The sequence below is a fragment of the Micropterus dolomieu genome, linkage group LG05 (genome assembly GCF_021292245.1).
Source record: "Micropterus dolomieu isolate WLL.071019.BEF.003 ecotype Adirondacks linkage group LG05, ASM2129224v1, whole genome shotgun sequence".
Classification (NCBI taxonomy): Eukaryota; Metazoa; Chordata; class Actinopteri; order Centrarchiformes; family Centrarchidae; genus Micropterus; species Micropterus dolomieu.
Window position 1 is genome coordinate 21,521,777 of NC_060154.1, and position 27,421 is coordinate 21,549,197.

Below are 27,421 nucleotides of genomic sequence, written 5' to 3' on the forward strand. Positions count from 1 at the left end.
TCCAGATATCAGTAAATTAATATAATATAGTTTTTAAAAAACTTCAGCTTGTGTCATACAGTTGTATTACTATAGAAATAAATAATATTAAGTACGAATAATGAAGCTAGTTTTACATGTAGCATAATTTAAATGTTGAGACAATATTTCACAGTAACATTTGAAATTATAATTTGGTTTAATTGTTGCTGTTATTGTAATGAAAACATTATTCGTAGTTTTTTTGGCAAAAGGGAAAAGCGTACACACCGACCAAAGTAATAAAATGATGTCAGCGGGCATGTTGGAGCCCCCCTCAGCCAGCCTCCCTGAGCACACAGGGAAAGTCAGCGTCAAGAAGAAGGCGGGTACAAAGTTGTATTTCCAGCCGTTTGCTGGCTGCCGTTGCTGCCAATCAAGCGCACACGCTTTCCCACTGGCTGAGCTCTTTCGCATTTATCGTGCCATCTCGTCAAGCTGCTGCTGTGTAATCGCAGGTAACTTTCTTACGATAGCCTTCCGCTGAACGACCTAGTGCCCGCAGCGCTCCCGCATTTTGAGGATTGCAGGTACAGTACACAACACGGAGCTTTGGAATTAGGCGTTTCCGTCGTTTTGGCCACCGGAAGACGTTAAAGCTGTATTTTTTTCTGTGTAAAAATACCCCGTTTCTCAAAGGCGTTTGAAATCGGACACCGCTGGCATTGAGGCCCTCACTTTTGTGCGGAGGGATATGGTGTTGCGTCTGACAATGTGGACGGAGGTGGTGAAGATGTCTACGAGAAGAATGAAATCATCTCAGTTGTAACAACAAAAAAGGAAGACGCGAGATTAGTTACTATAATAGATTTGTTTGCACACAGACTTGTTACAGTGAAGCAGACACGTGGGCGCAGTGTGAAAAACAGGCTTACCGGGACAAAAGGAAGACATCTACGGTGCTCCAATGCGTTTCATGCACTGAGGTCGAAATTCTCTTGAAGTTTTATGTTTTTCCCCTTGCGAGTCTCCGCTTTTCTTTTTACTGTTGGATATCAGACACTTGGAGAGGAGAGGTAAAAACACCTTCTTTCACTTCATGTTTCGGGAGAAGTTGCATGAATTCGATGGGTTTCACTGACACCTATTTTGACGCCTGCTATTTTCGAAAAGTTTTTGGGAATGTGTGGTTAAAGCGGGGGATGTAAGTTTTTGTCTGGTTTGAGGTGGCGAGCCAAGTGTGTGATGGTCTCCGCATCGACCACGGAGAGGAGGAAATTACTCCTTTGTTCTGCAAAAAGACTCGACTAACGTTAAATGATAGTCCTGCCGAACAAGCCTCATTTTGTTTTTCACCGTGTGTCTCCGCCACTAGCTCTAGCTAGTGTGTGGAAATATGAAATCTTTACGTTGTGTAATGTTGGTGAGCATTTTAGCTAAACTTTGTGTTGCGGGCCTAACGTGTTAGATGTATTTTCCATACAAGCCAGAAACAAACTTTCCATAAAACCCATTTGGTAGCCCTTTAAACATTCCTTTATGGAAGTGTCTGGCCACCAGCTAGACTTTATTTTATTGTACATTTGGCAGGAAATTCCTCATGCTCCCACCCCCACCATCTCCACCACTGAACTCCCTCATAATGCACGACTTGAACCCTAATATGTGAAAGAAAATGCTCCCTATTTGTTGCATGAAGTTTGGAGGATTGCTCTTATTCTCCAGGTTTACGGCCGTTGCACTTGTTTTACACGCACTTTGTTTTCGCTAGAAAGACACAACTGGGCTTCAGGATGGTGTCAACATAGTTCAAAATAAATGGTGAATGGGTTAGTTGTCAGCAGTAGCTTGGCCCTGGATGTGGCCTAGCCGAGATGATCAAATAATGCACAGCCTACATCCTGTGGTGCCCTAGATGTTTACAGTCATTGTTATAAACAGTTACACCCAAAGTGATTATTATTTATAATAACACGTCTCTGGCACGAGACATTTACATCCGTTTCTTTCGGGCAGTGTTTGAATCAACAGTTGAATATGCTTTTCTGTTCAGCACGGCTGCCCTTGTCCCCGTAGTAATAGCGTTGACATAACCACATGTTACAGTTAGTTTACTTTAATTTCCCCTCATGACGGGACAAATAACAGCAAAAAAACAGATACAACCTATGCCGGCTGAATTGTGCTTTTTTAAATTATAAAATCCTCACTGTCAACAACAGTTATCCCCAAGTAAGTACATATTTGTTAGAAAGAAGAACTAGAAGGACCATGGCTTTCAAAACATTATTATGTTTGAAAGCCATGGTCAGAAACGGAGGCAGGCATTAACATTTAAGTTGTGTTTGCAGTTATGAATTCATATTAAACATGACGTTTTTGGCGCAAATAGTCTGTTTAGCTAGGTGGTTTGTTTCACTGGAAGTGCAGGCTCTTTTGTGGAGAATGACCTGCCTTCTCTGCCTTGCCTGGGGTGACAAAGACCCCTAATCTGCTTGCTTCAAATATTGATCCAGCAGTAGCTGAAGATGCCATTTTGTTACATTAGGCCCCTCCATGTGCTCTACTCCATTTAACTCTGTGGTTGAATATTATTTGCAAATGTTAAGTTTTATTTTAGGGGTGTAAGTCCTGTTTTGTCCTTGATTGGCCATCTTATCCAAAAGTTTGGAAAAGCAATGACAACCATGTTCCTAGCCTATTTACACTTGAGGGGTGTGTGTGTGTGGGGGTGTGTGTGTGTGTGTGTGTGTGTGTGTGTGTGTGTTCACTTCCTTTCCTTGTCTCAAGGTTACATTAGTTCTGCTCGCCTGAGTTCAATAGACTTGGACTACACTTTTTGTCCCTCCCCCCCCTTAAGTGACTTGTGTTATTTTAAAACATGTAGAAGATGATTTATTACTTTTTAATACTTGTTTGTTTTGCTTTCAAGTGGTTCCTAATTTTCTATGTTTATTTCTTGACAGACATGTAAATGCTCAGAGTTCCCCTTGTTTACATTTTACAACTTGCATTTCCTCTATAACATCCATCTTTTTTTGTTTGATTGCATCAATTTATGCTAGTGCTGTACTACAAAAGAGGCTGTAAAAGCACACCACCTGTTGGTGTCCAAGTGCCTCTATTCCTCCACTCGCTCCTCTTACCACTAGTTCCCTGTGAGGCTTGCAGAACTGCCGCTCAGCATCAGAGAGCGGCCTCGGGCTTGCGTTGGAATGCAAAACACAGAGTAAATCCAGCATTCATGCTCTCTGTGTTATTTGACAAAGTTCTTTCTGAGTTGACATATGGTAATTTGGTAATGACGTGTTTGCATACAGTCATTAGCGCTGCCTTTCACCCCTATTTCCTTGGGCTAACAATAGTCCCAATTATGTCTGTAATTGTAAATGTATTACATTCTCTTTTATGTCACAATGATCGACATATGGATGTGTTATTCGCCAGGGTGGCGTTAAATGAAAGACTTTTTTTTTTTTTTTTTTTTTTTTTTTTGTAACTCACTACGTGGTAGTGATTTTGACTAAGGGCAGAGTATTTATCATTTCATGGCAGTTTCTCTTCTGCTGCTTGAATGGGAAGGCAGTGTCTGGTTGAAATGAGCATTTTTAAGTGGACCCGGCTAAAGTGTTAAGTGGCCTTATGTTGTTTCCCCTCATCTGTTCGTATTTCAGTGAGGTAGTAATTTGAGCTGTATGTTCTGTTGATTGATTTTTTTATATTGTAACTTCTCAGATGCACACGAGTTTTCCTCTCACCTGGATCTGTATTTTGATATTATATTGAAAGGTACAAACCAAATTTGATGTGTTGGCAATAAGAAAGTAGTTTTTTTTTCGGGGGGTGGGCATTAAAAGAAAAATGCTGACAGAGGCCTGCATTGTAATCTTAGGGGAGACTAACAACTTGCCAATATCAATCATCACTTAGGGTTGTGATATAGCAAAGACAGAGTAGTTTGAATCATTCATTACCATCATCCTCTTTGTTTTTTAAGAGCTACATGTAACTTCTCTTTGTGCTTGCTAGTGCCATTAAAATCCTGTATCTGCAAATTTCTCTCATAGGGTTTATTAGAGACTGAAGGGTATGAACGAACAGCAGCAAAGAATGGCTGCAGTGGGAACTGACAAGGAACTCAGCGACCTCCTGGATTTCAGTGCGGTAAGAGAGTGGGAGAGCAGTCTGGGTGGTTCTGGGTGGCATTGGGAGGAAGAGCTAAAGAGAGTGCGATACAGGTCTGGGTATGGGCAGAAGAAAGCTGGAGGTCTGAATGAGAGAGGTGGGGAAGGGGGCGAGGAAAGAAAATCAGTGTGAAGCTTGTTTTCTCAAAATCTGCAACAGAAATTTTGGAATCCTTTTTTTTTTTTTTTTTTTTTTTTTTTTAAACAATAGGTTGTGTCAGCTCAAGATATTGCCATTCTTCATTCTTGGCATGCAGAAGTAGTGCTGATTACATCAAAGCATGGCAAGTAAAATACTTCTATACCTCAGGGTGACTGGTGAAAATGAATTCAGGTTTTAAATATAGGTTATTTAATTATGTAGGTGATGCAGAGATACAGCATCACCGAAGTGGATCCCTACTACAATGAATTGGTATCCACTGTAAAATGTAAATAGTGAATCAGGAAAGACTGCATGAAACTGAATATGATTTCACCCCTGTTCGTCTTGTTAACAGAACCTGAGGGGGGAAATGTTGTTTATATATATATGAACTGGGTTGAGGAGACAGCTTCTGTATTTCTTCTTGTCATATTTTTAGTCTTTTAGGAAGACATGTTCACAGAGGTATCCTCTAGACATTATCTACAAAGTGGCTAGAGGTATCCTGTTCAGCTTTTTATTTACCTTTGTTTCATTTTGTTGAGAAGCCTTTGTTGAGCTTTACGCTGACATAAACATGTCACAGGCCCAGTGGAGCTGTGTTAGTTTTTTGTCTTCTCCAAAATAAATTGATAGGCTGGTAAAGCTAAGTTGCCAGCGCGGATAATTATTATATATGGGGCACAACAGGTAAATCCAAACTGTGACTCCTAATGATTATTTGTCAGTAGACCTAATGTCTCATGAGATTTCTTTTGACAATGTATAGTGATTATCACAAGTATTTATACTATTGTAAGAGTCATTTATATTTTGTGATGTGTAACACTGTGAAATAACAGGACTAGCTTTATTTTGTGTTTTTATATATATATATATATATATATAATTTTTTTTTTTTTTTTTTTTTTAAAGGCATTGTTGTGCATGGATATTGTTGAAGCTCCATTATGATGACTTGCACAGTAGAGTCAGCTGCCTTGTTAATGTAGTCCTGTTCTCTGCCACGCCATCAGTATTTAAAGGAAAACTTACCCCATGAAAGAAAAACACTCCCTGTTGGGAAGGGGGTTTATAGGAGGTTCTCATTAGACACTTGGGTTTGTGTTAGAAAAGCTCAGATTGATCAGTTGCCAAATTGTATCAGCAGATGTTCAGTCTAAATATGACATTGATAATTGGGTGAGAAACTGTCAAACAATACACAAACACAATTTCTCCTCTTTGTTTATTTGCTGGCAGGTCAAAGAAATGCATGCTACTACAACTAAAAAATGTTTTGAGATATCTGCGACGGAATCAAATATGGTGTCCAAATTGGTTGTTTGACTGCGAAGACCTAGCCTGTTTAAAAAATAATGAGAGCGAGATATGTGATACATATGTGGTTGCGGCAGATTGTGTTATGGTGTCCTAGTTACAAAACGGTTTGGTTTGCACAGTAGAGTTTGGCCACGTCACAGAAAGATGCCACATAGCAGATATTTCGACCACACCATAGCCTCATGGTAATGCCCACAGTGGCTCGGTGATGAAACCCATGACCTCATCAGAGTGTTTTGAACAATAGTTGATGCGTCAGGTTTTATATGAAAACATGTTTGAAAGGTCGAATTTCGTAATGCTGTATATTTGTTTTGGGGGAAAATGTACCTCTTTAAAATTATATAATAGGGATTGCTTATTTTTTTAGGGGTGTGTGTGATTGTGTGTGTGTGTGGTGTTTTTTTTTTTGTTGCAAATAAAGACCTTAACAATGCTTTTAACTTGATCGTTTTTACCAGCAAGTTTTACTGTAATGCTGGAAATCGTCTTACTCATGGTGGAATCACATGTTTTAAAATGTTATATATTTTTAGTTTATATCTCACTTTAGATTGATCCAAAACTGAGATGGCTGGGGGGGGGGCACACAACAACTGAACGACCTGTGTATGTGATGTTATTTATTAGTGGAAATAGGAAGTGTGAAGTGTGCCATCCTTTGCTTTGTTAGTCACGGTATCTTTCCTCTTTTGTCTTGTAGATGTTTGCGCCTCCAGTAGCCAATGGGAAGAACAGGACAATGACACTCGCCAGCAGTCAGTTTGGTGGATCAGGTAACTTTTTAAGCTTAATTCGTATGGACTATATGTCGTGGCGAATGTTGACATTTGTTGATGTAAACATACTTCTTTTCCTGTGGGATTTTAACTGACACATTAGTGTGGCTGCATGTAAGTTTTTGCAAAGCAGCAATATCCTAATTTAATGTGAAATCTATGATCTTTAGCAGTCACATTAAATGCAGCAATGGAGTACAAATCAACATTTCTTCACAGTTTACAGCTGATGGGGGAGAGCAAGAACTTAAAAGGTCAGCTCACCCAAATCACAGAAAATATTTTCAAATGTAACCCTTGTAGTATCTCACATGCAGTTTCAGTTTTATTTCCCCTGATTTTGAGATCTCTGCCACTGCCTCAGTAGGTATATTGTGGTTTTATAAAATTACATTTCAAAAACTGAAACAGCCGCACAAAGTTTCCAGGAACAAGTCCAGGTTAAACGATATGCTTTGCTGATAACAGATTTCATTGGAATAATTTTCTACCAAAGAAAAATGTAGGAAATTGCATGTGCTTGTATTTTGTTTATTCTACAATTTGTAATAGATTGAGTAGTGTAAGTAATTTTCAAAGGAATTCCCATTTAGTGACATGCTTCAGCTTGATCTATGTCTGTTTATGTGGTTGTCCCTTGATTCATATCTGTATAGAAAAATTATCCATTTAGACTACAGCCCTGGCCCTTAATGGTCTTCAATGTAGCATTGACACTTTAAGAAACAGAAAAAGACTGTAGCTTAAACCTTACCAGACCCAGGGTATTCTTTGTGTGAAGAATTGAAACTGAGCATTTATTCATGTTTACGTGAGTGTTTATTTTAACATCTGTCGACCATGTTTTCCCATTTCTTTTAGAAACGCTTTAACTATTTTAAAGTGCAAAGTACCTCAAGCACCCGAAGCCTTTTGAGTGAGCTTTTCTCTCTTCCTGAATGTTATTAGTAAGTCGTGCTACTTTCGTTCCTTTGTCACCCTGCCAACCTGGCGTGTGAAATCGAGTCACACTCCCCAGTGTTCCCCAGAGTGAGAACTTGGCCACTGAGGAACAAAGGCAGAAAGGGGGCTTATGGACTTGAAACGACTCCCCCACCCTGAAGTGTAAAACACTCCTCCCCCAACACGGCACAGGGCTCTTACCCCCACTGATCTGCAGGAAATGGCTTGAGTCCGAGACAATGTCCCTCACCCCCAGCTCGCAGGCTCTTAAACTGGCCCAGCATGCAGTGAGTGGCCAGAGTGGAAAAGCGAGCTTGTTGAATAGAGGGATCAGCCTGTGGAAGACAGGATTCTGTTTGTTTCTATTACAGCAGGCAATTACGAAGCAGTGAGGAGTTAATTCCTTCCCCCCTCCTCATGTCCTAAAGTGTGGCCCTTGGTCATTGACACCCATTTTAATGCGATACTTCAAGCTGTCCCTTTTAAGATCTGCAGGTACCCTCTAGTAGCACTTGGGAGTCAAAATGCTACCATCTGCAAATTCCAGCCCTGTAGTTTCTCATAGATCTGTGTCATGTTGAAACGCACATAGTACGTTGAGTACAGTCTGTCTATATGAGGAAGAAAACACAAATCGACAGACTGTATGTATGAGTAAGAAAACTGGAAGCTTAAAATTGGGTGTACATGTTTGTTTTTTATATAGATGTAATGGCTGCAACAGGACTGTCTTTTGAAACTCTGACCAAAAGATTGCTTATTATTCCAAAATTCAGCATAGGCCAGGAAACCTATTTATTATAGAAACGATGACCATTAAAGAGCATTGTCCAGGGAACCAACAGTGCGGGAACGGCAGCGAGCAGCCTAGTGGCCCACCAGACCACCTCTATTCATCAACACAAAAGTGCTCAGAGGGGTGCTAATTGCATTAGATGTCCTTCTCCCTTCCTCAGTGGCCACAGTGTGTCTGTGTGTGTGGGGAAGGGTGTGTCGGGCAAAGTGGAGAAAAGAGGAGAGGATTGGCAAGAAGTGTGGGATGTTTGAGAAGTACGGGAGGCAGAGTGTGACGGTGTGTGGTGGGAGCTGGCCAAGCCCACAAGCCTTCAGGCAGGCGTCCCCTCTGTCACCTCTGCAGCTGCTGGCAACGTCTCCAACCCCCTTCACACACATACACACACAAATACACAGGACGTGACAGGCTCGCTTCCCTTTAGATCACAACAAACAACATTGTGAATTTACACATGTGGTCTCTCTTGGTAGCTAGCTTACTAGCTATGTGTTTGACTTTTGCACCCTCAGTTGTATACCTGCACACGCCTGCAGGATTCACTGTGCATTGTTGGGACTGTAGTTGGAAAATCTAAGCCCTCAGAAAGAAAGCGGAAATCTCAAAGGAGAGTGGCTTCCTTCTTCAAATAAATTAGATGTTTTCAGAGCCTGCAGCCGCTAGAAGGCTTTGTGGCTCAGAAAATAAATATTTTTCTGGGTTCTGGTTGTGAGTCAGTATTTGTCTTGCCATGTGACTTTCACTGGAAGTACATTCACAGTAGCCATGCCAAAATCTGGATGGATGTGATATACGTTTGGAAAAGCTGTTTTCATGCCGAGCACACGCATTTTACATTTCTTATGTGCATGTCTAATTAGTAGATAATTCAGCGTATTTTCAGTCTTAATCTTATTTACCCAGTTATGTAATCATGCTCGTGGACAATTCAAGGGTTCATTAGTTACTTCACTTTGAGCTGTATTTAGCGCCACTCTAACTGTCCATTGTCTGAAGATGGCATATGTTTCGGTATTAGATTTGTTAGTTAGCTTGAGCTATAGTGCTCACATACTTTGATGCTGTCTTTAAATAATCCTGGATGTCCTGTAAGTATGAACAGCATACTGAGAGGCATATTGACATGAAACAGTCTGTGTAAATTGACTGCCAATTAAATTTAGTACAGCATCTTTTAATATTTTATTTTATTGGGCCACAGTTGGCATCAAAATGTTGAAATGTCAACCAGTAAAATTTTAACACAGGTATCAGAATGATAAGTTTTATTGTTGTATTACTAATGTGACACAATAGCCCATTTATGTTATCCACGTTTAAAAAAAGATTGTATATAAGGAGGTGTGTTAGCTCTGCTACGCAGGTATCACATTGACTATTGTATGTCCAAGGTAATCAATTGCAGCTATATAAAAGGCACCTGCAGTTGAGGAGCTGCAGTGTGAGAGCTCTGTTGTAGTTTTAGTATGTGTTGGACTGCAGCACTACTATGTAACTGGGGAAATAAAAAGATTAAGAGAGAAGTAAGTGATGAAATAAGGTTGAAATAAAGCCCAGATTGGGCAGATCTATGTTTGTCCTTTTTTCAAATTTCATTGAGAATGCAGACTCTTGAAGTGTTGAGAGGATTTTTTTTTTTAGGTCACAGGCGAAGGGTTGGTTTAAAACAAAGTACTAAAAATATTTTTACTGGCCAAAGTAATTGATGTAGGAGTACATCACTGACCTACTTTGAACAGTACATATCTTGTTTTTACAACTAAACTTGCTTATTTGCTTGTAGAGCAACCGAGAGCAACACAGCAGCATACCCAGGATGTAAATATTATCTCAAATGTAGTGACCAGTGAAGCATGTGGCACCAGTTGATCATTTTTAAACCATGTGTGAAGCTTGGTGGGTCATTTTAAGAACTTTATTTTGCATTACTTCATCATTTTGATTGTCTGTGGTTCTGTTGTCAGTTTATGTTCGATATTACACATGACAAGAGATTAACAACAATAGAAGGATCTCTACCCTGGCATAGTTGTGCTCTCGTAGGCTGGCTGGGCGTCAGTGTCACCTCAGCAGCTCTCCACCTTGTTTTAATTGCCTCCGAGTTAATTACTCCAGTAAGTGTGAAACAATGTTGTCAGACTTCTCCTGCACAGCCGTGCTTTCACTCTATCCTCTGCACCCCCGCTGGCCAAATGGAGGCTTCACAGGCGGATGAGTGGTGTATTGAAAATAGCTGTGAAGATTATGAAGTTACTCTCTTAACTCTACTCGTTGGCTAGGTAGCTCTCCCCAGTGCAGGCTATTGTTGACAGTGATGTGTAATTTTGTGGGTTACCTGTCAGTTTTTGTCACAGTGTGTAGTACATTTGAAAATACTGTGGTCTACCTGCAAGTTGGATGGAGCTAGAGTGTCTTGAAGTGGAAAAAAGAGAGGTGTTTGAGTTAAAACACATCTTTTCATTGCTAGGCTGGAGGTAGGCATGCTGATTGTTGATGTCTCTCCTCCAAAGTGGATTTTTATCACATTAATTTGATATTACTTTTCCTGGCACCAAGCATTGGCTGAAGTTTCTTCATACAAAATCTGTCATCTTTATTTAGCAGCAAGCCCATCACCAGTGTCCTGTGCCATTGGACATGGTTGACGGTGGTGCAGCGCTTTATTAGTGCTGTGGCCTTTTTAGCAGGGCCGATCTGACAGTGAGCGAGGCTGATCTTTTGAGGTCCCCTGTCCTCCCTGCTTGCCTGATTCTCCATGCCACTGGCATCAGCTCCATAGATCACGGCTGTCGCAGCGTGTGTAGGTGCTTGCACCGCTCTGTTAGTCTCATCACTCATTCTCACTCGTCAGCCAGGCTGCTGATCTCGCCCAGACCCCTCTCACTCTGCCTTCCTCTTGTTCCTCCCTCTCTCGTCCCCTTGTGCGCTCGCTCTCTCTCTGTCTCTCTCACACACATTTTTTTAATTAGGCAAAAATCAAAGACGAAATATGAATATTCATAAGGAAACTGCATTAATATGCACAATTATGCAAATCAGCATGCAATTAAGGCTTGTGTCTCCAGAGAGCCTGGATAGCATTAGTGCATAAGACAGGGAGATGGGGATGATGGGGGTATTGGAGTTTTCTGCTCCACCAGTCTTTCGGCTGTGCTTTTCCTTTGTGACACACATTGTTTCTTTCTTTACGTAAAACATCGTGGTTCATATTTTGGATTTACACATTTTGTTTTGTGTTATTTTATATATTGTTTGTATATGTCAAATTGACTGAGTGGCATTTAAATGTGGTTTAGATGACATTTTATCCTCTAGGATTACATTAGGGATGTGAATGGTTCATTTTCTGCTACTCAGTGACCGTAATAAACACTAATGGGTACACTGAGCAGCATTTCCCACGTTGTTGTTTTTTTTTTTTTTTTTCAGAAATGGTGTAACATTGCATTGCATCTTGAATGCGGCAGCAGCAGTCTTTGATCAATAGTGATGCTCTCTCCTGGCTTCTGCACGCCCAATGTGGCCACTTAAGGACATTGAATGTTTAGAGTAGGATGTGATGACAGGTTCCCTTGATATGACTCCAACCATCAGGGCATTTCTACATATCCGGAGTGACACATAGGATAATAAGTATATGCACTCATTTAGGGATTGTTAACAAAGTCCACAACATTAGTCCAACCTGGTTTTTGTTTCTTTCATCTTTACTTCAGACTAATGTGCTAGTCTGTCTACCTGTCAATCTTAACAATATGTCTTTTTACAGCACTAGATGAGCGCAGCGGCTCTGGGTCTTGGGGCTCGGCAGAACAGAACAGCTCTTCTTTTAGCCAAGGACGGGTAAGATCTAAATACACACACGCACTCTTAAGTCACACACAATTTTAAGTTTGGAGATCTGAGCATTAACACCAGATGCCATGGTATTGTCACACACTCACACATGTGCAGTTAATCGCATAGATGAACACACACACACACCACCTCCCCCTACAACCACAACAGCTTAGTACTCTTTCATGCTGTGTTTGATTTTGAAGTGGTAGTTTTACTTTCTACCTAATAACCTTGGCTCAGGATCCTGCATTGGCAAGCTCTCTGGTAGCCCAGAACCTCTGTGGAAGCCCACCGGTAATTGCAGCTTCACATCCGCTGTAACTGTCTTGGCACAACTCTGTGTAAATACAAGGAACAGAGGGTGAAATAGATGCAGCAGGCTTTGATTACCACAAGTTGATAATTAAGAAAGTCAGTTTGAATCCCCTGAGCTGATGCAGATTTGTTTGGCATGGATCCTGTTAGTTAGATAGAAAAGTGAAGGGAGTGAAAGTGAAGTCATATAGGTGTGCTAACAAGATGGGAATGGCCTTAAAACGTGTTTATCATTTAGGTCTGTGGGTGTGTTGGAGTTTGTTTGTCCAATGCCATGACTTTATTTACATTTTCTTTGCTTTTGCTGAGGACCATCTCATGTTGTTTTGTGTGCACCATTCTTCCTACAGGGCTATCCGGAGGGATCCCACTACAGTGAGCATGAAGGCTTGTCTTCTCCGTTCATCAGCTCAGGGGTCGCAGGTATGTTCTCTTTTTTTATTTATTTTTTTTTTTTTTGTGACTGTTATGTGGTAACAAATTGCTAGATTAATTTCTTTTAGCACTGAGTATATACATTTACTTCTCAGTGCCAGAGGAAATGTTACCGTGTCACACTCCAGTTTTAAAATAATCATGTTGATAATGGCAGATTTGACTGTTGTGCGTACTTTATGACCAATTGTTTACTGGGTGGCAAAATGTCTATGTGTCTACATGCAAGTATGTGTGTGCGTGTGTGCCTGTGTTCATTCGTTGAGTGTTGGGGATGTTAGGGCATTGAAGCAGAAACCTTCCCTAGGGTTTTGTCTGGCAGGCGGCTTTATGCAGCTGAGCATACTGAAAAAGCGGAGGGCATTTCTGGACTTTTTGTACTTTAGAAAACCTACTTTTCAGTTGTTTTCGCACACACCATTGCCTTTTAATGTGTGTATACATGTCATGGCTTCACTCGCATTAATGTTTAAAAGATCTTCACTTTAATCTTGCAGGTAAAAATGAGAGGCCTCCATACCCTCCCTTTGGAAGCCAGGTATGTTGTTATTTAGCTTATTCCTTGTATCTCCCCGCAAGGTTGTGTGTGCAAGAGAACTAGATTCATGTAATGTGTCAGTGTAAAGGAAGCGCTGTTTTCTCACTTCTCTTTTTATGTAAAACACTTTGAATTAACTGTCTTCATTTCCTAGAAGAGAAGCTGTTTTTTGCTGTGTTCTCCCACGCCCCTTTAAGTATTAGTAGTAAAACCTTGTTTCTCCATCCTCTCTTCTCTCAGCCTGGTTTTCTTCCTAGCGACATAGCAATGCCCAGCCCAGATGCCATGTCCCCCTCTGGCCTGAAATCTGGCTCCCAGTTTTACCCGTCATACCCCAACAACCCCAGGAGAAGGCCGCCTGATGGAGGCATAGGTGAGATAACTGGACAAGACATGGGCCATGTTGTGGGGCCAGTCATTTCCCTCTTTCTTTGTTTTTATTTTCTGATTCTTTTAACAAGGGTTGATGATTCATTTGATCTGCCGATTATTTTCTTTATTAATCAACAGATTGTTTGGTCTCTAGAATGTCAGAAAATAGAGAAATCTTTTTCACAATTCGCGTGAGCCCAAGGTGATGTGTTCAAATTGTTTAAACTTTTTTCTCTTCCAACGAAAGGACCAAAATCCAATTATATTTATTTTTATGGCTAAGAAAATCTGAAAATGCAGACATTTGAACGAGTAAATATTTAACATTTTTGCTTAAGATTTGGGTTAAATGATTAATCAAATATTTAAAATGGTTGTCTTTTTATTTTAATCATCAACTAACTGAATAATCGACAAATTTGATTGCGATCTCGTTGATATTTTTTTGGTTTGTAGTAACTTTCTGCATTTGATAAATCCTCTTAATATAAAGCTATATACAGATGAATGCACAGCGACCTTCATTCACACCGACAGACGTGCACATCCACACTGAACTCACGTATGCTGCAGTGTGTTCAGTGTTGTCTGTTCTGCAGTTGGAATTGGAGAACACGATGAAACTGCACCTGAACCGACATAACCTTGGCAAATCTGTCTTTGCAAAGTCCTAATTTGTGGTTTTTGTCTCTCACCTTTTCTCTGTGTCTCTGGTTGCCTGTATGTAGACACCCAGCCAAAGAAGATTCGGAAACCCCCTGGCCTGCCATCCTCGGTGAGAGCTTATTTCTGCTCGCCTTCACAGCTCACAGCCAGTCCCTTCTCTCTCTTTCATGCTCTCTACACACATAGACGCACAGACACAGATATACGTACACACTGCTTTCCCTACTCTGCTTGAGCAGTTCTGTGACAGACAGGGGTAAAGACCCTCTGCTCAGTTAGACTCTGTGAGCTGACAGTTAGGCAACTCAGGCCCCAATAAACATCATCACTGTGGTTGTCTCTACACTACACTCAAGTGGTTTCAAGTGGTGTTCAGGGTCTGGTTGTTATTCAGATGAGCAATTTTATAGGATTTTGAGGTACTTTGTCAAGTCTAGAAACTTATCCTTTCCTGTAAGTTTTGTAGGAACACAGAGGTTTTGGGATTTGGCTAATGAAAGTCCACATGTTTCCGGTGGCCAATGCATGAGGGGTCCAAGTGGGTTAGGTTTTGGTTTCTGGTTCAATTTTGGATCAAGTTCAAAGTTGGTAATAAGACACCTGCATTTGTTAAGCCCAGAGTCATACCAATCTCCTACTGAATCTTTTATCTCTTCTTCCTTTTTTCAGAAGATTAATGGCTAAATAGCAAATATTTATGTTTGGCCAAGGTTTCACTTCTTTGAATACCAGTCTTGGAGTTTTAGTTCCTAAATGTCAAAGTTATTTCTATATTTTGTTCCTTTAAAATTGTTTGTGAAGTGGATTTGATACTGGATTCAGCGTAGTGCTATCAAACCCCTGTCCAGTCCGAAGCAATATGAAGTATCATATAGTGCTCTGATTTACTGAAGCAAGTGTCGCATTTTGTCAGTGGGCCCAGAATTCCCAGCAGCTGATGTGTGTGGATGATTGCAACCACACATAGCTGGAAACACAAGTCACCGTTACCCGTTTGAATATATACTGAATGAATCTCACTGTTAGTTTGAAGTGACTTGACAAACTATTGAATCAGGCTGCAGTTGCCCACGTCATCCCATTTATAGATTATTGCTATTGGCTAAATTTGAGTCCCGTGTGCTGATTCTCTGGGATTCCTTCCATACAGTTTTCAGCTACTATAGATGATTCAGAGGCCATTTGTTCAATCTGAGTACCACAAAGCATTTTTACCAACTCCTCTTAATATGACAGTTCTTTGTGATCCTGAACCAACAGATGCATGGCTTTGTAAGATGGCAAACATGACATTTCAAGTCAGATGGACCCTACTGGGCAGTTGACTGTGTTACTGTTGCTATTAGAGCCCGGTCTTGCTGATTGAGCTGCTACTGGATCATCATAATGAAATAGTGCCATTACACAAACATTTTCTGTAACCCAGTCCTCACGCTGCTGTAGTTCTCAGATGACAAGAGTGACCTAAAACATAAACTGGGTATGGACCACTTTGCATTGCCTCACTCATGGCATCTGTGTTTCAGCCCGGCACCATGAAGCAACACAGGCAGAGGATAGAGAAATTCAAATATTGCATGTGCTTTTATGTTGTGAAATTTAAAGAAAATATAAGGTTTCCTGGTTCACGTATCTCCCTGTCTTTGCCCCATGGACCTCATCATCTTAGTAAATGTTGTACAAATTTTGATAACAACAAAAGTTAAATAGAAAATGGACTCGTGACTTGTGCTGATGTTTTTTCAACGCATGCATGAAGTAAATTGAATGGATTTAAATGGCTGAATGGGTCCAAATCATGGAGCCATGGATTCGTAATCTGGCAGGAAATTAAGTCGAGCGTTGCTAGTATTGCGTTCTGATTCTATCTTACTTTGAGATGAAGTTGCAGATGCAGAACTACTGTAGCCGGCTGCAAAGATTAGGTTGATTCATATCAGATCGACTAAGAGTCAGTATGCAGACAGATCAGAGTCGGACCTAGTGAACTTACTGCTGAGCTCATTTCTTGAGCATTGAAGGAATCAGTTTATTTAGTTATTTTAATGACCTCGGTGCTGTCCTCCACCTGTGGGTGTTGTCCCGTTGAAGTGGCTGCTGAAACCTCTGCAGAAATGCTTCGCCACGGCAACTATATCACAGAGATTGAGTGTAAACACTATGTCTGGCATAGGCCCCCTCTTTTTCACTGTCTAAACCTCAGTCATTTCCCACAGTGTGAACGATGGCCGCGTGGTTTTAGTGCGAATGTTGAGACATCTCTGTGTGTGTGAACCCCCCTCCCCCACTTCACCCAGCCCTCCGCCTACGCTTCGCCACATGATGGCCTGGGTGGGCCTCCCCCTGTGAGTGACCCAGTTGTGAGGCGCGGTGCTTGCGAGGCCTCTTAGCCCCGTGTCTGAGCCCAGATTAATGACTGCCGATGATGATCCTGTAGTCTTTCCTCCCTCCCACATACCCTCCCTTCCTGTTTCTCTTCACCACCCTTTCAACATACTTTTTTTTTTTTGCTTTATCTACTTTTGTTACTTAACTCATGTAAATGGACAAATAATAGCTAGACTGCAAAGGCCATTTCTCATTTCCCCTCAAGCACCCTGATTTCTGTAACCCAACTTACCTGTACAGAAGATCCTTGGCCTTTCCCTGTGAACCTTTACCCCCTCTAACCTGCTACATAGAGGAACTTCTCTTCTGCCCCCTAGTTGTCCTGTAGACTAATCACAAAACCCACGTGGTTGAATAAAGCGGTTTGAGCTTAGTTTGATGTTAATCTTCATCTACTCCCCACCTCTTGCCACAATCCATGTTTTTCTAGCATAGAGACCTTTACACGGTCATAACCTGAATTACATTAAACCCCTATTAGTTGAGGATTTTACCCTAGAAATCTCCTTTCTTCCTGAGAATACAATTATCCAGCAGCACCGTTCATTGTGTAGTTCTCTGTTCCCATCTAGAGCAGCAGGATTCACTCGACATTGTTCCCCGTGAAAGAACAACTCAAAGCCTATTGTTAAATGAAGCCATCTCCGTCATGTTTTCCCCTGAATTAACCGTGATCATTTTAAATCCCCTGTTTCCTTCACACTCCCCTGGCCATATCAAGCTTTGTTTAAGTCATTTAGATTACCTTCTCCTGTCCCCCCTCAACACCCCTTATCTCTCTACCCATTTCATAAATCATCAGGGCCTTCATTTTTCCCCCTCAATCCTCCCCCTTGCCCCTTTACCACCCCCCTACCCACTGCAGTCTCTCTCTCCCTCTCTTTCTCTCTCGCTGACTGGATCCCAGCCCCCATCTCTCTCCCTCTCTTCGCTCCCTCTCCTCAGCCCAGCTGCCTGTGGAGTTGGATGTGGTCCAGGAACAGGCAGATGGCTCTGTAATTAGAAGTGCATCTCTCCATTCCCTTTCCACTTCTCCCTGTTAAATCAAATTACAGAAAAAATCCCTTCTCTGGATTAGCATTCTTTGCAGCATAGCCTCCATTCTCTTTCTCTCTTCCTCTATCTGCCATGTACTACAGAGGATGAGAGGACTGAGTGGTGGCTGATGGTGTCAGGAAACTGAGGGCTTCTCATGTCCATCTTCAGTCTGTGGCTTTGGAGCGCAGAGATGTGTCACTTGAGGCCCAGCATCCATCTTTGTTAGCAATATGTAGAAAGGCTGTGTGACTGCACTCTTTAAGCTGCTAATATAAAATGCCCAAGTTTGTGTTTTCTGTAATGTAATCCTCTTTTGATGCCATAAAGAATGTGATAGCACTAGTTAGAGGGTATTGCTAGTGGAGTGTTGTGTCATGGGTGTGTGTGTGTTGGCTCACTTGAATGCATGGTATGTGTGCGAGTGGATATGGAGTGTGTTATAGGGAGGGGCTGCAGGCCAGGCAGTGCGATGTCACTGGGGTCCTGGGAGCTAGAGGAAGTGCTCACTGTGCACTGGGATTCAAGCCGTCGCTGTGCCCAGCATGGCATGGCCGCTGTGTTCTCCTCCACAGGCGAGGAGCCGGCCTGCCTCCACTGCTGACAGACTCCCTCTTGCCCTCTTGTGGCCACTTGAAGCTAGTATAATTAAATGGTTTTCAAAAGCAGGGGTAGGGTTGATTGATACATTTACTAATTCATCTGTCGTGATGCTCAGGGCTACACAGGAGAACACTACCTTTAAAAAAAATAAATAAATAAAAAAATCCAGAATCAAGAAATATCCATGGACAAGTAGTAATTAAAGAAATCACAGTCTAACTGTCCTCCCTGTCTGTTTGTTTAGGTGTATGCTTCTACATCTGGTGATGAGTATACCAGAGACAATGGAGGATATCCTGGTGCTAAGCCGGGAGCTGTCTTCCCTGGATCTTTCTATATGCAAGGTAACCTTTCACATAATATCACTGGAAATCATTTGTTATGTAATCCTATTTTTGAAGGCGTTTTCATATCTTCAAATGTTTTCTACGCCCTTCTCAGAAGACCCCTGGTCGTCTTCTGGCTACTCTGCCATGCTGGGTAACTCTCCCCACATTGGACAGCCAGGCTCCTTCTCTGCGATTAACCCACAGGACAGGATGGTGAGTAGAAACTACCTCAATCCCATTCTAACCTTCTTGCTCTTAGTTTTTTCTCTATTCCATGTCCGTTATTTATGTATTTTATTTTTTTTGCTTTCTTTTATAATGGTATATATCTTCTAGTGTTTCTTGTAAGGAAGTTAATTGAACAAAGAGATCAGCATGTGCTCTTTTAAAAAAAATAAATAAATAAATAAATTTGTTGAATAAAACCACATTATCGGAATTGTCTGGTAACATTTCAGATTGGGCACGGTTGAATAATTAAACCTTAAACTTCCTTCACAAAGCTAATTACATTTGTCATATTGGTTTATTTTTCTGTGAGGGGTGTTTGTGCCTTATGAAGCTACTTGTACCCTTTCTCCAGACGCGCCAACCCCTGCCTCTGTCCCCACAGAACTATCCTCTGCACGGCAGCGAAGTCAACGGCTTCCACTCAGCCCCTACCACCTACAACCACACACCCACCATCAACGGAGAAGGCATCATGGGTAAGGAACTGTTAAAATAGAACTTATAATGCAAGTATCTTGGTAGCGTCTGTCCGATCAAACTGCCATGGTCACTTGATTTATTTTACTTTTTATTTTTTCTCTCTCCCAAAAACAAATTAACGGGTCATCTGACTCACATTATTTATTTTGTCTCTGCAGCCAACCGAGGCACCACAGCTGGCAGTTCAGGAGATGAAATTGGGAAGGCTCTTGCCTCAGTGAGTTCTTTTTTCTTTTTCTTTTTTTTAATTAGTGCTGGGCATTAAAACAATTACAGTAATTTTCCCAAGAGTTTTATTTCCTTTGAGAGTGAAAATCTGTGGAAAGAACAAATAAGTGCAAATTCAACTTAGGATGGTGATGCTGAAAAAAAATGTTCCATCAGTAGATTAGCATTATTTTTGTTGTTCATTGTCTGATCCTAAACAGATGAATGTCCATTATAAAATATACTGAAGACACATCGCAATAAGGACAAAACAGTGAAATTTAAGGACCTAATAATTGTTGTAGACTGAAGTGCCATGCATTGTGTTTTGTATACCTGTGGATATATTACAAACAATTCTCAAGTCAATTTTTTTGGCAAATCTACCACAAATAAACCCAGGGCTCTGAAACCTATTCATATATTGCGATAAAAGCATTACATTTGCCCAACAAGGTTTAATTTTTCTATTAATAATTTCTTATTTAATTTGCTATAACTCTTTGACTCTACAAATAAATGTTTTATGACATGGCATATGACTGATTCGAGATCAATATTGAATCATTACATAGAAAACATAGCATTGGATGACTTTTTCTGCCATGTTGCCCAACGCTAGTCTGATCCATTCTGTTTGACTAAATGTCACTGAAAATCAATGTTATGTATTCTTCAGTTGTGCCAAAATGTTGTTTTGAACAATTCTTTCAGATTTACCCGTCGGACCACAACAGTAATAACTTCCCTTCAGCTCCGTCTACTCCTGGATCTCCTCAGGCTATTGCAGGTACAGTCCAGTTATCTACAATCACATACAGAGCGTCAAGTTGTTGCTACTTATATGAAAAGCCAAACCTTTATGGGTTTAATCTGTAGAGGAAATTAAAAGCAGTAAAGGGCATTCATCTCCAATCACCCTGAAATGTGTCATCTTAAGCACCAACATAAATCACATCTGTATTTTCATAAACACATTTATTCTTCAAAAGATCTTTATTTTACTCGCAACAGTTAGGCACTATCTCGCTTGGATGTAAGATTCATGTCAGCCTAACTGCAGAGTAAATTTAGCCAATCAGAAGGTTGGTAAACTGAGTTCAGGTGGTTTTATCCTGTGCTTTATTCTCAATCCTGCAACCACAAATTTGGTTATATTTCAATTTAAGCCACAGAATTCCGACGTCAGTCCAATTTATTTAACTTGTTCAGTTTGATTGCTACCTTGTTTTTGGCACACATGAATCAGTTGAAATTGTTGGAGCAAAAATTATCCTCTGCATGTTTAATGTTCTTTAGCAGAGACATGTGTCTGCAGCTCCATCTGCTGTCAAGTAAAGAATTACCACTATACACTAACCCAATATTTCTCTCTGCAGGAACTCCGTCTCAGTGGCAAAGACCAACCACACCCAGCTATGAAAACCAACCACACACACTGGTATGTTGAAACATTTCTCTACTACATCAAAGCTAATTTGAAGCAAGCAGTCTCCATAATATATTGTTCCGGCTTTTTGTTTGCTTAGTTACGTGCACAGTAAAGTAAAAATGAATTGTTCAGATCATTAGTTTCTCAAAAACATATTGTGTATTTATAAGCAGTCTCTTGTATTTTGTTTGTCATATTGATGTGCATGTCTCTTGGTATCTTATAGCAGAGTAAATTGGAGGACCGTTTGGAGGAGGCCATCCATGTACTGCGTAGCCATGCTGTGGGACAGGGCCCAGGCTTAGAGGGCGCCCACTCCGACATGCACAGCCTGCTGTCCGCAGTACACAACGGGGGCCTCGGGGCCCTCTCTCCAGCTTTCCCAAATGCTAGCCTTGCCCTCAGTAACAGACATCCTGCCATGGTGAGTCACCTACTCTGCTCAAATTGTGTTTTATTTGTGTGTGTTTGAAAGCGACATGGACTATGGAGGCTGTATGACAACAATATGAACCAAACAAAATGTATTCATTTGTGCTTTTGGTTAATTTTATCACGAAAGTCATATCTGTCAACTCTTCCGAAACCTCTCTGAAAGGAGTTTGTTTTCATAGTGGAGATTGAGAAGTTAGGAGTAGTACATGCTAGGGCTGTGCGATATGACTAAAATGTCATATCCATACCATGAAAAATACCATGATATAGAGTGAAACTAACTAATGTTAGCAACATTGTGGGTTAGCACACTGTCATTACTTGCTGTTGCAAAGCTAACATGAGCCGAGGAGACGGTCCCAGAACAGCACAGCAGCTCCAGTTTTACCCAGTTCTCAGTAAACTTCGCTCTTCTCCACGTTTGTTTATTGTGACTGCACATTTCTTCCCTGCAACACTGGCACATGTGGAAGAACATACAACTCCAAAGCATCTTCCCCTCAAAGTGTTGAATTTGCAACAAAACAAAATATACGATAAACCATAATTTTAAATGATAGATGTTTTTCTGTCGTCAAACAATATATATGGTCATATTGCACAGCCCTGGTACGTGGTCATTCCACCAGTCATTTAAGCCTGGGGAAACTGTCTGTATTGAGGTTAAAATAAACATACTGCATGCTGTTTGTAACATGGCTTTCAAGAAGAGTACAATACACTTTGATTTATTGTGTATCTGATAACTTTAGGCTGACTGGATACATTGATTTTATATTTATATGTTGCACAACAAACTACCTTTTCTGTTCTCAATTGGCTAGAAACATTTTGGGGGAAAGAAAATCAAAATTGCATTACATTTTCCATGAACAAAACATGTCAAATCAGTAATGTGTGCCATCTGCTGGTCAACAGTAACATTGCAAGCAATTGGAAGTAAATAGTATTTTAAGACATCATTTTTAGTGAGTAAGTCACATTAGTTACACAACTAATATTAGCCAACAACATATATAACATTTTCAATAATCTACACCATTAAGTAAGCATTTGCTCTCTTACAGTTGTAGACGTCAAGTTTTTGTTTTTTTCTGTAGCTACTCTATTACTTTGTCAACAAGTTGGATGAAGATATTTAATTTTGGGAACCTTTTTTAGGGGTGAAGTTGTGAAATGTCTGTCCTTGTGAGATTCACATCATGGTTCTCCCTCTTCATCAGCAGGGAGGAAAACATGAAGAGCCCACAGGCCTTCCTCCCAGCAGCACTCTTCTGCACGGTCATCACGCATCCGGACCCACACCGTCAGCTGGCCAACCGGAAGGCTTTACCAGTAAGTTCGGCTAAATATCTTGTTGCTTACAGTAGAGCATGGCAATTGTTGCATAATAGCATGTCTTGTATTTTTCGTAATCATGGTAGTATCCTCACATCTGAGTTTGACCCTAGGTCTCCCTGGTGGTATGGCGCGCTCCACACACTCATCCAGCAGCTCAGACATCAAAAGAGAAGATCGAGAGGACGATGAAAACTCATCTGTCGCAGACAAGTCTGAGGATGAAAAGAAGGACTCCAAGGTAGCGCGCAGTCGAACAAGGTAAGGTGGTCCTTACTGTACTTTTGTACTCTGCAGTTGAATTTAACAGTAAAAATCTGTTTTTATAAAGTTTTTGATTAAAACACAAATCCAAACTATTCTTTCCCCTAAAGGTGGAGATGTTCTTGACACAATTACCAAGTATGAGAATATACAGGAACCCATTTGATATTGGAAATATCTGCTGCAAGGTTCCACATGTCAGCTGTTACCTTAGTCTCTGTTAAAAGACAATGTGTTTCATCTTAGTCATCTCCTCTGTCCTGTGTGTCCCACCGATTACCCAGACTATGTTAGGTATTTAACAATGTTGAAATCCCCCTTCCCTTCATTTCACGTTTTCAGAAAGGAGGCGTTGACCCTCCAGATGCTCTCTAGCCTTTCAGACCAGAGAGATGATGAGTAAGTTTCTCCAATAGAGGATCAATTTATTGTGCTTTGTGGGCTCACTTAAAGCACATGTTCATTGAGCTGGTGTCTAAAATCTGGCTTTTAATTGGCACAGTCATTGTAGTGAAATTTTATGACATTCTCAACTTTATTATCCATCACTGACTTTTGACATTTCTGTAGTTATGCTGCACTGGAGTTTTGAAATTTGAATTTAAAATGGAAATGCATTAGGCAAAACTATTAACTAAACAAAACAAACAACAAAAAACATTTACCCCTAACCAAACAGTACAACTAGAAGGCATATAACACAACAAGGTTTTGACAACACAATTTGTTTTTCAAACAGCAGCAAACAATACACACACAGCGTAGTATACTACTGAAAGTGAACATATCAAACTTTTGTGGGATAAACATTTTGATCAAATGATCATCAGAAGCGGGAGATGCTGCTTCCTTAATGTTTTTCCTGCATTCATTCTTATATAGTGTGCATTTTACTTCTCACATGTCGTCTTTTTAGTGCATCCATTTACTCCAAAGCTGAGTGTACAGTCCCTGCTATTGATGCTTAACTTAAAGCAGTTAAATGCTAGTCATGAGGTAGCATGAACACTAAAGTGTTTGATGGTATGCTATGAAATTTCCTCTTGCCTGTGGCTTGATAATTTCATCTCCATTTATAACTAGTCAAGAGGAAGATGACGAGGACCTTCCTCCTGAGGTGAAGATAGAGCGTGAGAAGGAACGGCGAGTGGCTAACAATGCCCGCGAACGTCTCAGAGTACGGGACATCAATGAGGCATTTAAGGAGCTTGGGAGGATGTGCCAGCTGCACCTCAGCCATGACAAACCTCAGACCAAACTTCTCATCCTGCACCAAGCCGTCAATGTCATCCTCAATTTAGAACAACAAGTGAGAGGTCAGTCTGCATGCAAGCACACCATGGATGAGAAGCACACTTATACCTTCCTCTGTTTAATACACAGTTTATTATTTTATACTGAGAGGGCCTGTTTCTGTTTTCCCCTTTTTCTGTCAGAGCGTAACCTTAACCCCAAGGCAGCATGTTTAAAACGCCGTGAGGAGGAGAAGGTTTCTGGGGTGGTGGGTGAAGCCCCCATGCAGCTCTCAGGCGGCCATCCTAGTATGGGAGGAGATGGCCACAACCCAGTTGGCCACATGTAACACCGGGTAGGTCTTGAAAATTGGGTACTGAAGTAATTATTAAGGATGTAACTCAGAGTATGTTACACACAGTTATATTAACGTTATAATATTTAAGATGTCAGCTACTTGTGGTAACAGCAAGTGTGGACACAAACAATGAAAATGACTATATAAAAACACAATTACAAAATGTATGTAATTCCCAACAATATTTCATGAACATATTTTTTTATTATAACTTAAAATGAGGAATGCACTAGTTTGTAGGAGTCAGTGGGCTCAGTGTTGTCCTTTTTTACATAGGAATACTATAACGTAACGTTTGTGGTCTTCTTCTTTTTTTTTTTTTTTACAGATCTGGTGGTGTTTCCTTGGCTGTCAGAGGATGTGGCCTTAAAAGATTTCTTCCACCCATTATTCTCAGTGTGTGTGTGTATATGTGGACATGTCTGTGTATTGTCCGTTCAAGTTTCAAGATGCACATTCACACACTCGTACACACATGCATACTGCCAAAACTGACACAGCCTGTTTGTCGCACTCCCAACCATGACTACAAGCTCAAATGTGAAGAACTTTTTTTAGTTTTGCTTTGTTTTATACATGTAAGATTTTTTTTTTTCTCTCTTCTTGGTTTCCACAAGATGATGGAACACCGGAGTACTTTTTGTCCTGCCACAAATTGGGACTTAACACACTGCCGAGAGGTGCTCTTGTGAAAGAAAGGAGACCTAAACAAACACAAATTGAATCAAGGATTTGTGCCTAATTGTTACATGTTTTCTATTTGACATTTAAGCAAATTGCTTTACATGTGAGGAACATTTATTGTGAGGGATTGCTTATGTGTATGAGCAATTATTTTTAATATGTCATTCCCAGCGTGATGGTACAGTCTTACATATGTTATGTAACCAAGCCCATAGTTGAAGTTGAATTGTCTAAATTCAGTGACCTTTCCTTGATCTTATCAGCAAATGTTTGGGGAAGGCGAAGGAACGGTCACAAGGCAGAGGTCAAAGTTTTGACAGTCCAAAAGCAGCTTATAAAAAGACGGGCACTCTGACCTATAGGCAGTCTCTGATTGAAGCCCGGTCTCATCCCACAAGACACCTATGAGACTTGGAATACAAGACTCCTTCCTTGAAGGTTATGAATTATCCAAGTGGTAGAGTCTGTCAACTACAAAACTGTTCTTCCTATTTGTTGACCACGAATTCTAATTACTCCAGAAACCCCTTGTCATAGGTTCATTTTTTTTGTACTGCTTTATGTACTAAAGCATACATGGACAAGACAAAGCACAGTGTATGTATAGGTTAAGGCTGGAAGTTAAGTGTCAACCTGTTGTGCAATTCAGTCTTGTATAAAAGCCATTTGAGACACTTGCTAAGTGATCAGCACCACTTAGTGCTCTTACTCACTTGAAATGGTATACTGACAATGCCAGCAGACTCAACAGCTCAAATCTCCCCCCCCCCCCCCCCCCCCCCTTAATTGATGACCTGTAAAAGACAAAAAAGATATCTGGGTTCCTTTTGATGGAGGGATCTCATCAATCCACAGTTGTTTGAAGCAGACAAACCTTTGGGTAACGGAGGCTTTCTTTTCCTAAACGAGCATTCCCACTGAATTGCAGCCCCTCACCTTCCTCCTGAGTAAGTTTATCACATTTCTTACTGAGAGAAGTGTGATGTGTAAATTCACTTCATACATTACTCTGTTTCATTTTTCAAAAATTAAATATATATAAAATATATATATTTTTTGTTAGTCTATACATTGTAGATTTTTTACATAAATGGCAATATTAGTTTGAAGTTTAGAGTGTATTGTAGATGAGCTGAATAAGGGGATATTTGACATTTAAATGAAATTTTTCAAAAATTAATTCAAATTTGAACCGGGATGGCAGAGGACAAGGGTCAACAGCGTTTGGTGTATCCTTTATTCCAGTTTTAGTTGTAAGGCTTATCATCAGCTACCCAGATGAACTTTTTTCTTTCCATTTGGGGGTTTGTGGACAGCGTTTGTGCCACAGTCCTGTTGAAGTGTTCTTACTTTAGCAGTGAAGCATTGAAAAATGTGGAAAGGGATTTTTGTCTCTAACAGTAATTATGCAACTGGTTTTTGAATGTAGCTACCATACAAATATGGATCACCTTCATTTTCAAAGTCGTGTTCCGGGTTTTATTTATTTTTTATTTTTTTTCCCCCCAGTATAGTAGTTTTCATTTCACCTTTTCCTAATGTCTGCCCTCAACCAAGTGGCTCTCAGTGTGCAGCTCACTTTTAGCAACCTGCACATTTATTTTGGAGGCAGACGTCGGCTTTTGGGTGTAAGGTAATGGATAATATGGAGAACAAAACAGTGTTATTGTGACGTTATTCCCATGTCATGTCATGTTGTGAATGGTTTTTACCAACATGTAATCACAAATGGGAGGTAGAGCATTTTGTGTGTTTAATTTCTACAAAAAGAGATGAAGAAAAAGACCTATACAAATCAATATAGTGTGGCCTTTTCATTCTCAAGACTTAAGACGACATGATGGGAGAGTGATACCTTATCAGTGCCTGAACTTGTATTTTCATTTAAGACAGTTTTATTTTGTGAACCATATCATTTCATTTATCATGGAGATTAAAGAGGTACTTGTTCATTCCCCCACCCTCCCCTTCTCCTAATGCTTTTTTCAATTTTCAGGAAGAAGTTTAAATGGTATAAAGAGATTTTCTTTCATTGTATCTAGTTAAATAAATAAATGTTACGTAGATCTTGTTTAGTTTTTATTCCTTTTTTTTTCTAATTATTATTCAACTGG

General features: G+C 40.5%; 1 protein-coding gene across 7 annotated transcripts; it reads left to right on the forward strand.

Moving 5' to 3' along the window:
- Nucleotides 1-459: 459 nt before the first annotated feature.
- tcf3b (transcription factor 3b) lies at nt 460-27,371 on the forward strand. 7 transcript variants are annotated; one of them, XM_046049648.1, is made up of 21 exons: nt 460-476; nt 4,026-4,122; nt 6,314-6,386; nt 11,894-11,967; nt 12,630-12,702; nt 13,212-13,252; nt 13,493-13,625; nt 14,353-14,399; nt 18,561-18,660; nt 18,758-18,858; nt 19,229-19,352; nt 19,515-19,573; nt 20,278-20,353; nt 20,943-21,004; nt 21,222-21,419; nt 22,654-22,765; nt 22,882-23,029; nt 23,375-23,431; nt 24,116-24,348; nt 24,469-24,620; nt 24,952-27,371. In XM_046049648.1, the coding sequence occupies exons 2-20, from the start codon at nt 4,048-4,050 to the stop codon at nt 24,612-24,614; spliced, it is 1,932 nt and encodes a 643-aa protein (XP_045905604.1). In that variant the 5' UTR covers nt 460-476; nt 4,026-4,047; the 3' UTR covers nt 24,615-24,620; nt 24,952-27,371. The 7 variants fall into 7 exon arrangements, with proteins under 7 accessions (XP_045905604.1, XP_045905603.1, XP_045905605.1 ...); XM_046049647.1 differs by lacking the exon at nt 460-476 and adding an exon at nt 520-548; XM_046049649.1 differs by lacking the exon at nt 460-476 and adding an exon at nt 591-1,034 and having other exon boundaries at nt 22,657-22,765.
- The last annotated feature ends 50 nt before the right edge of the window (nt 27,372-27,421 follow it).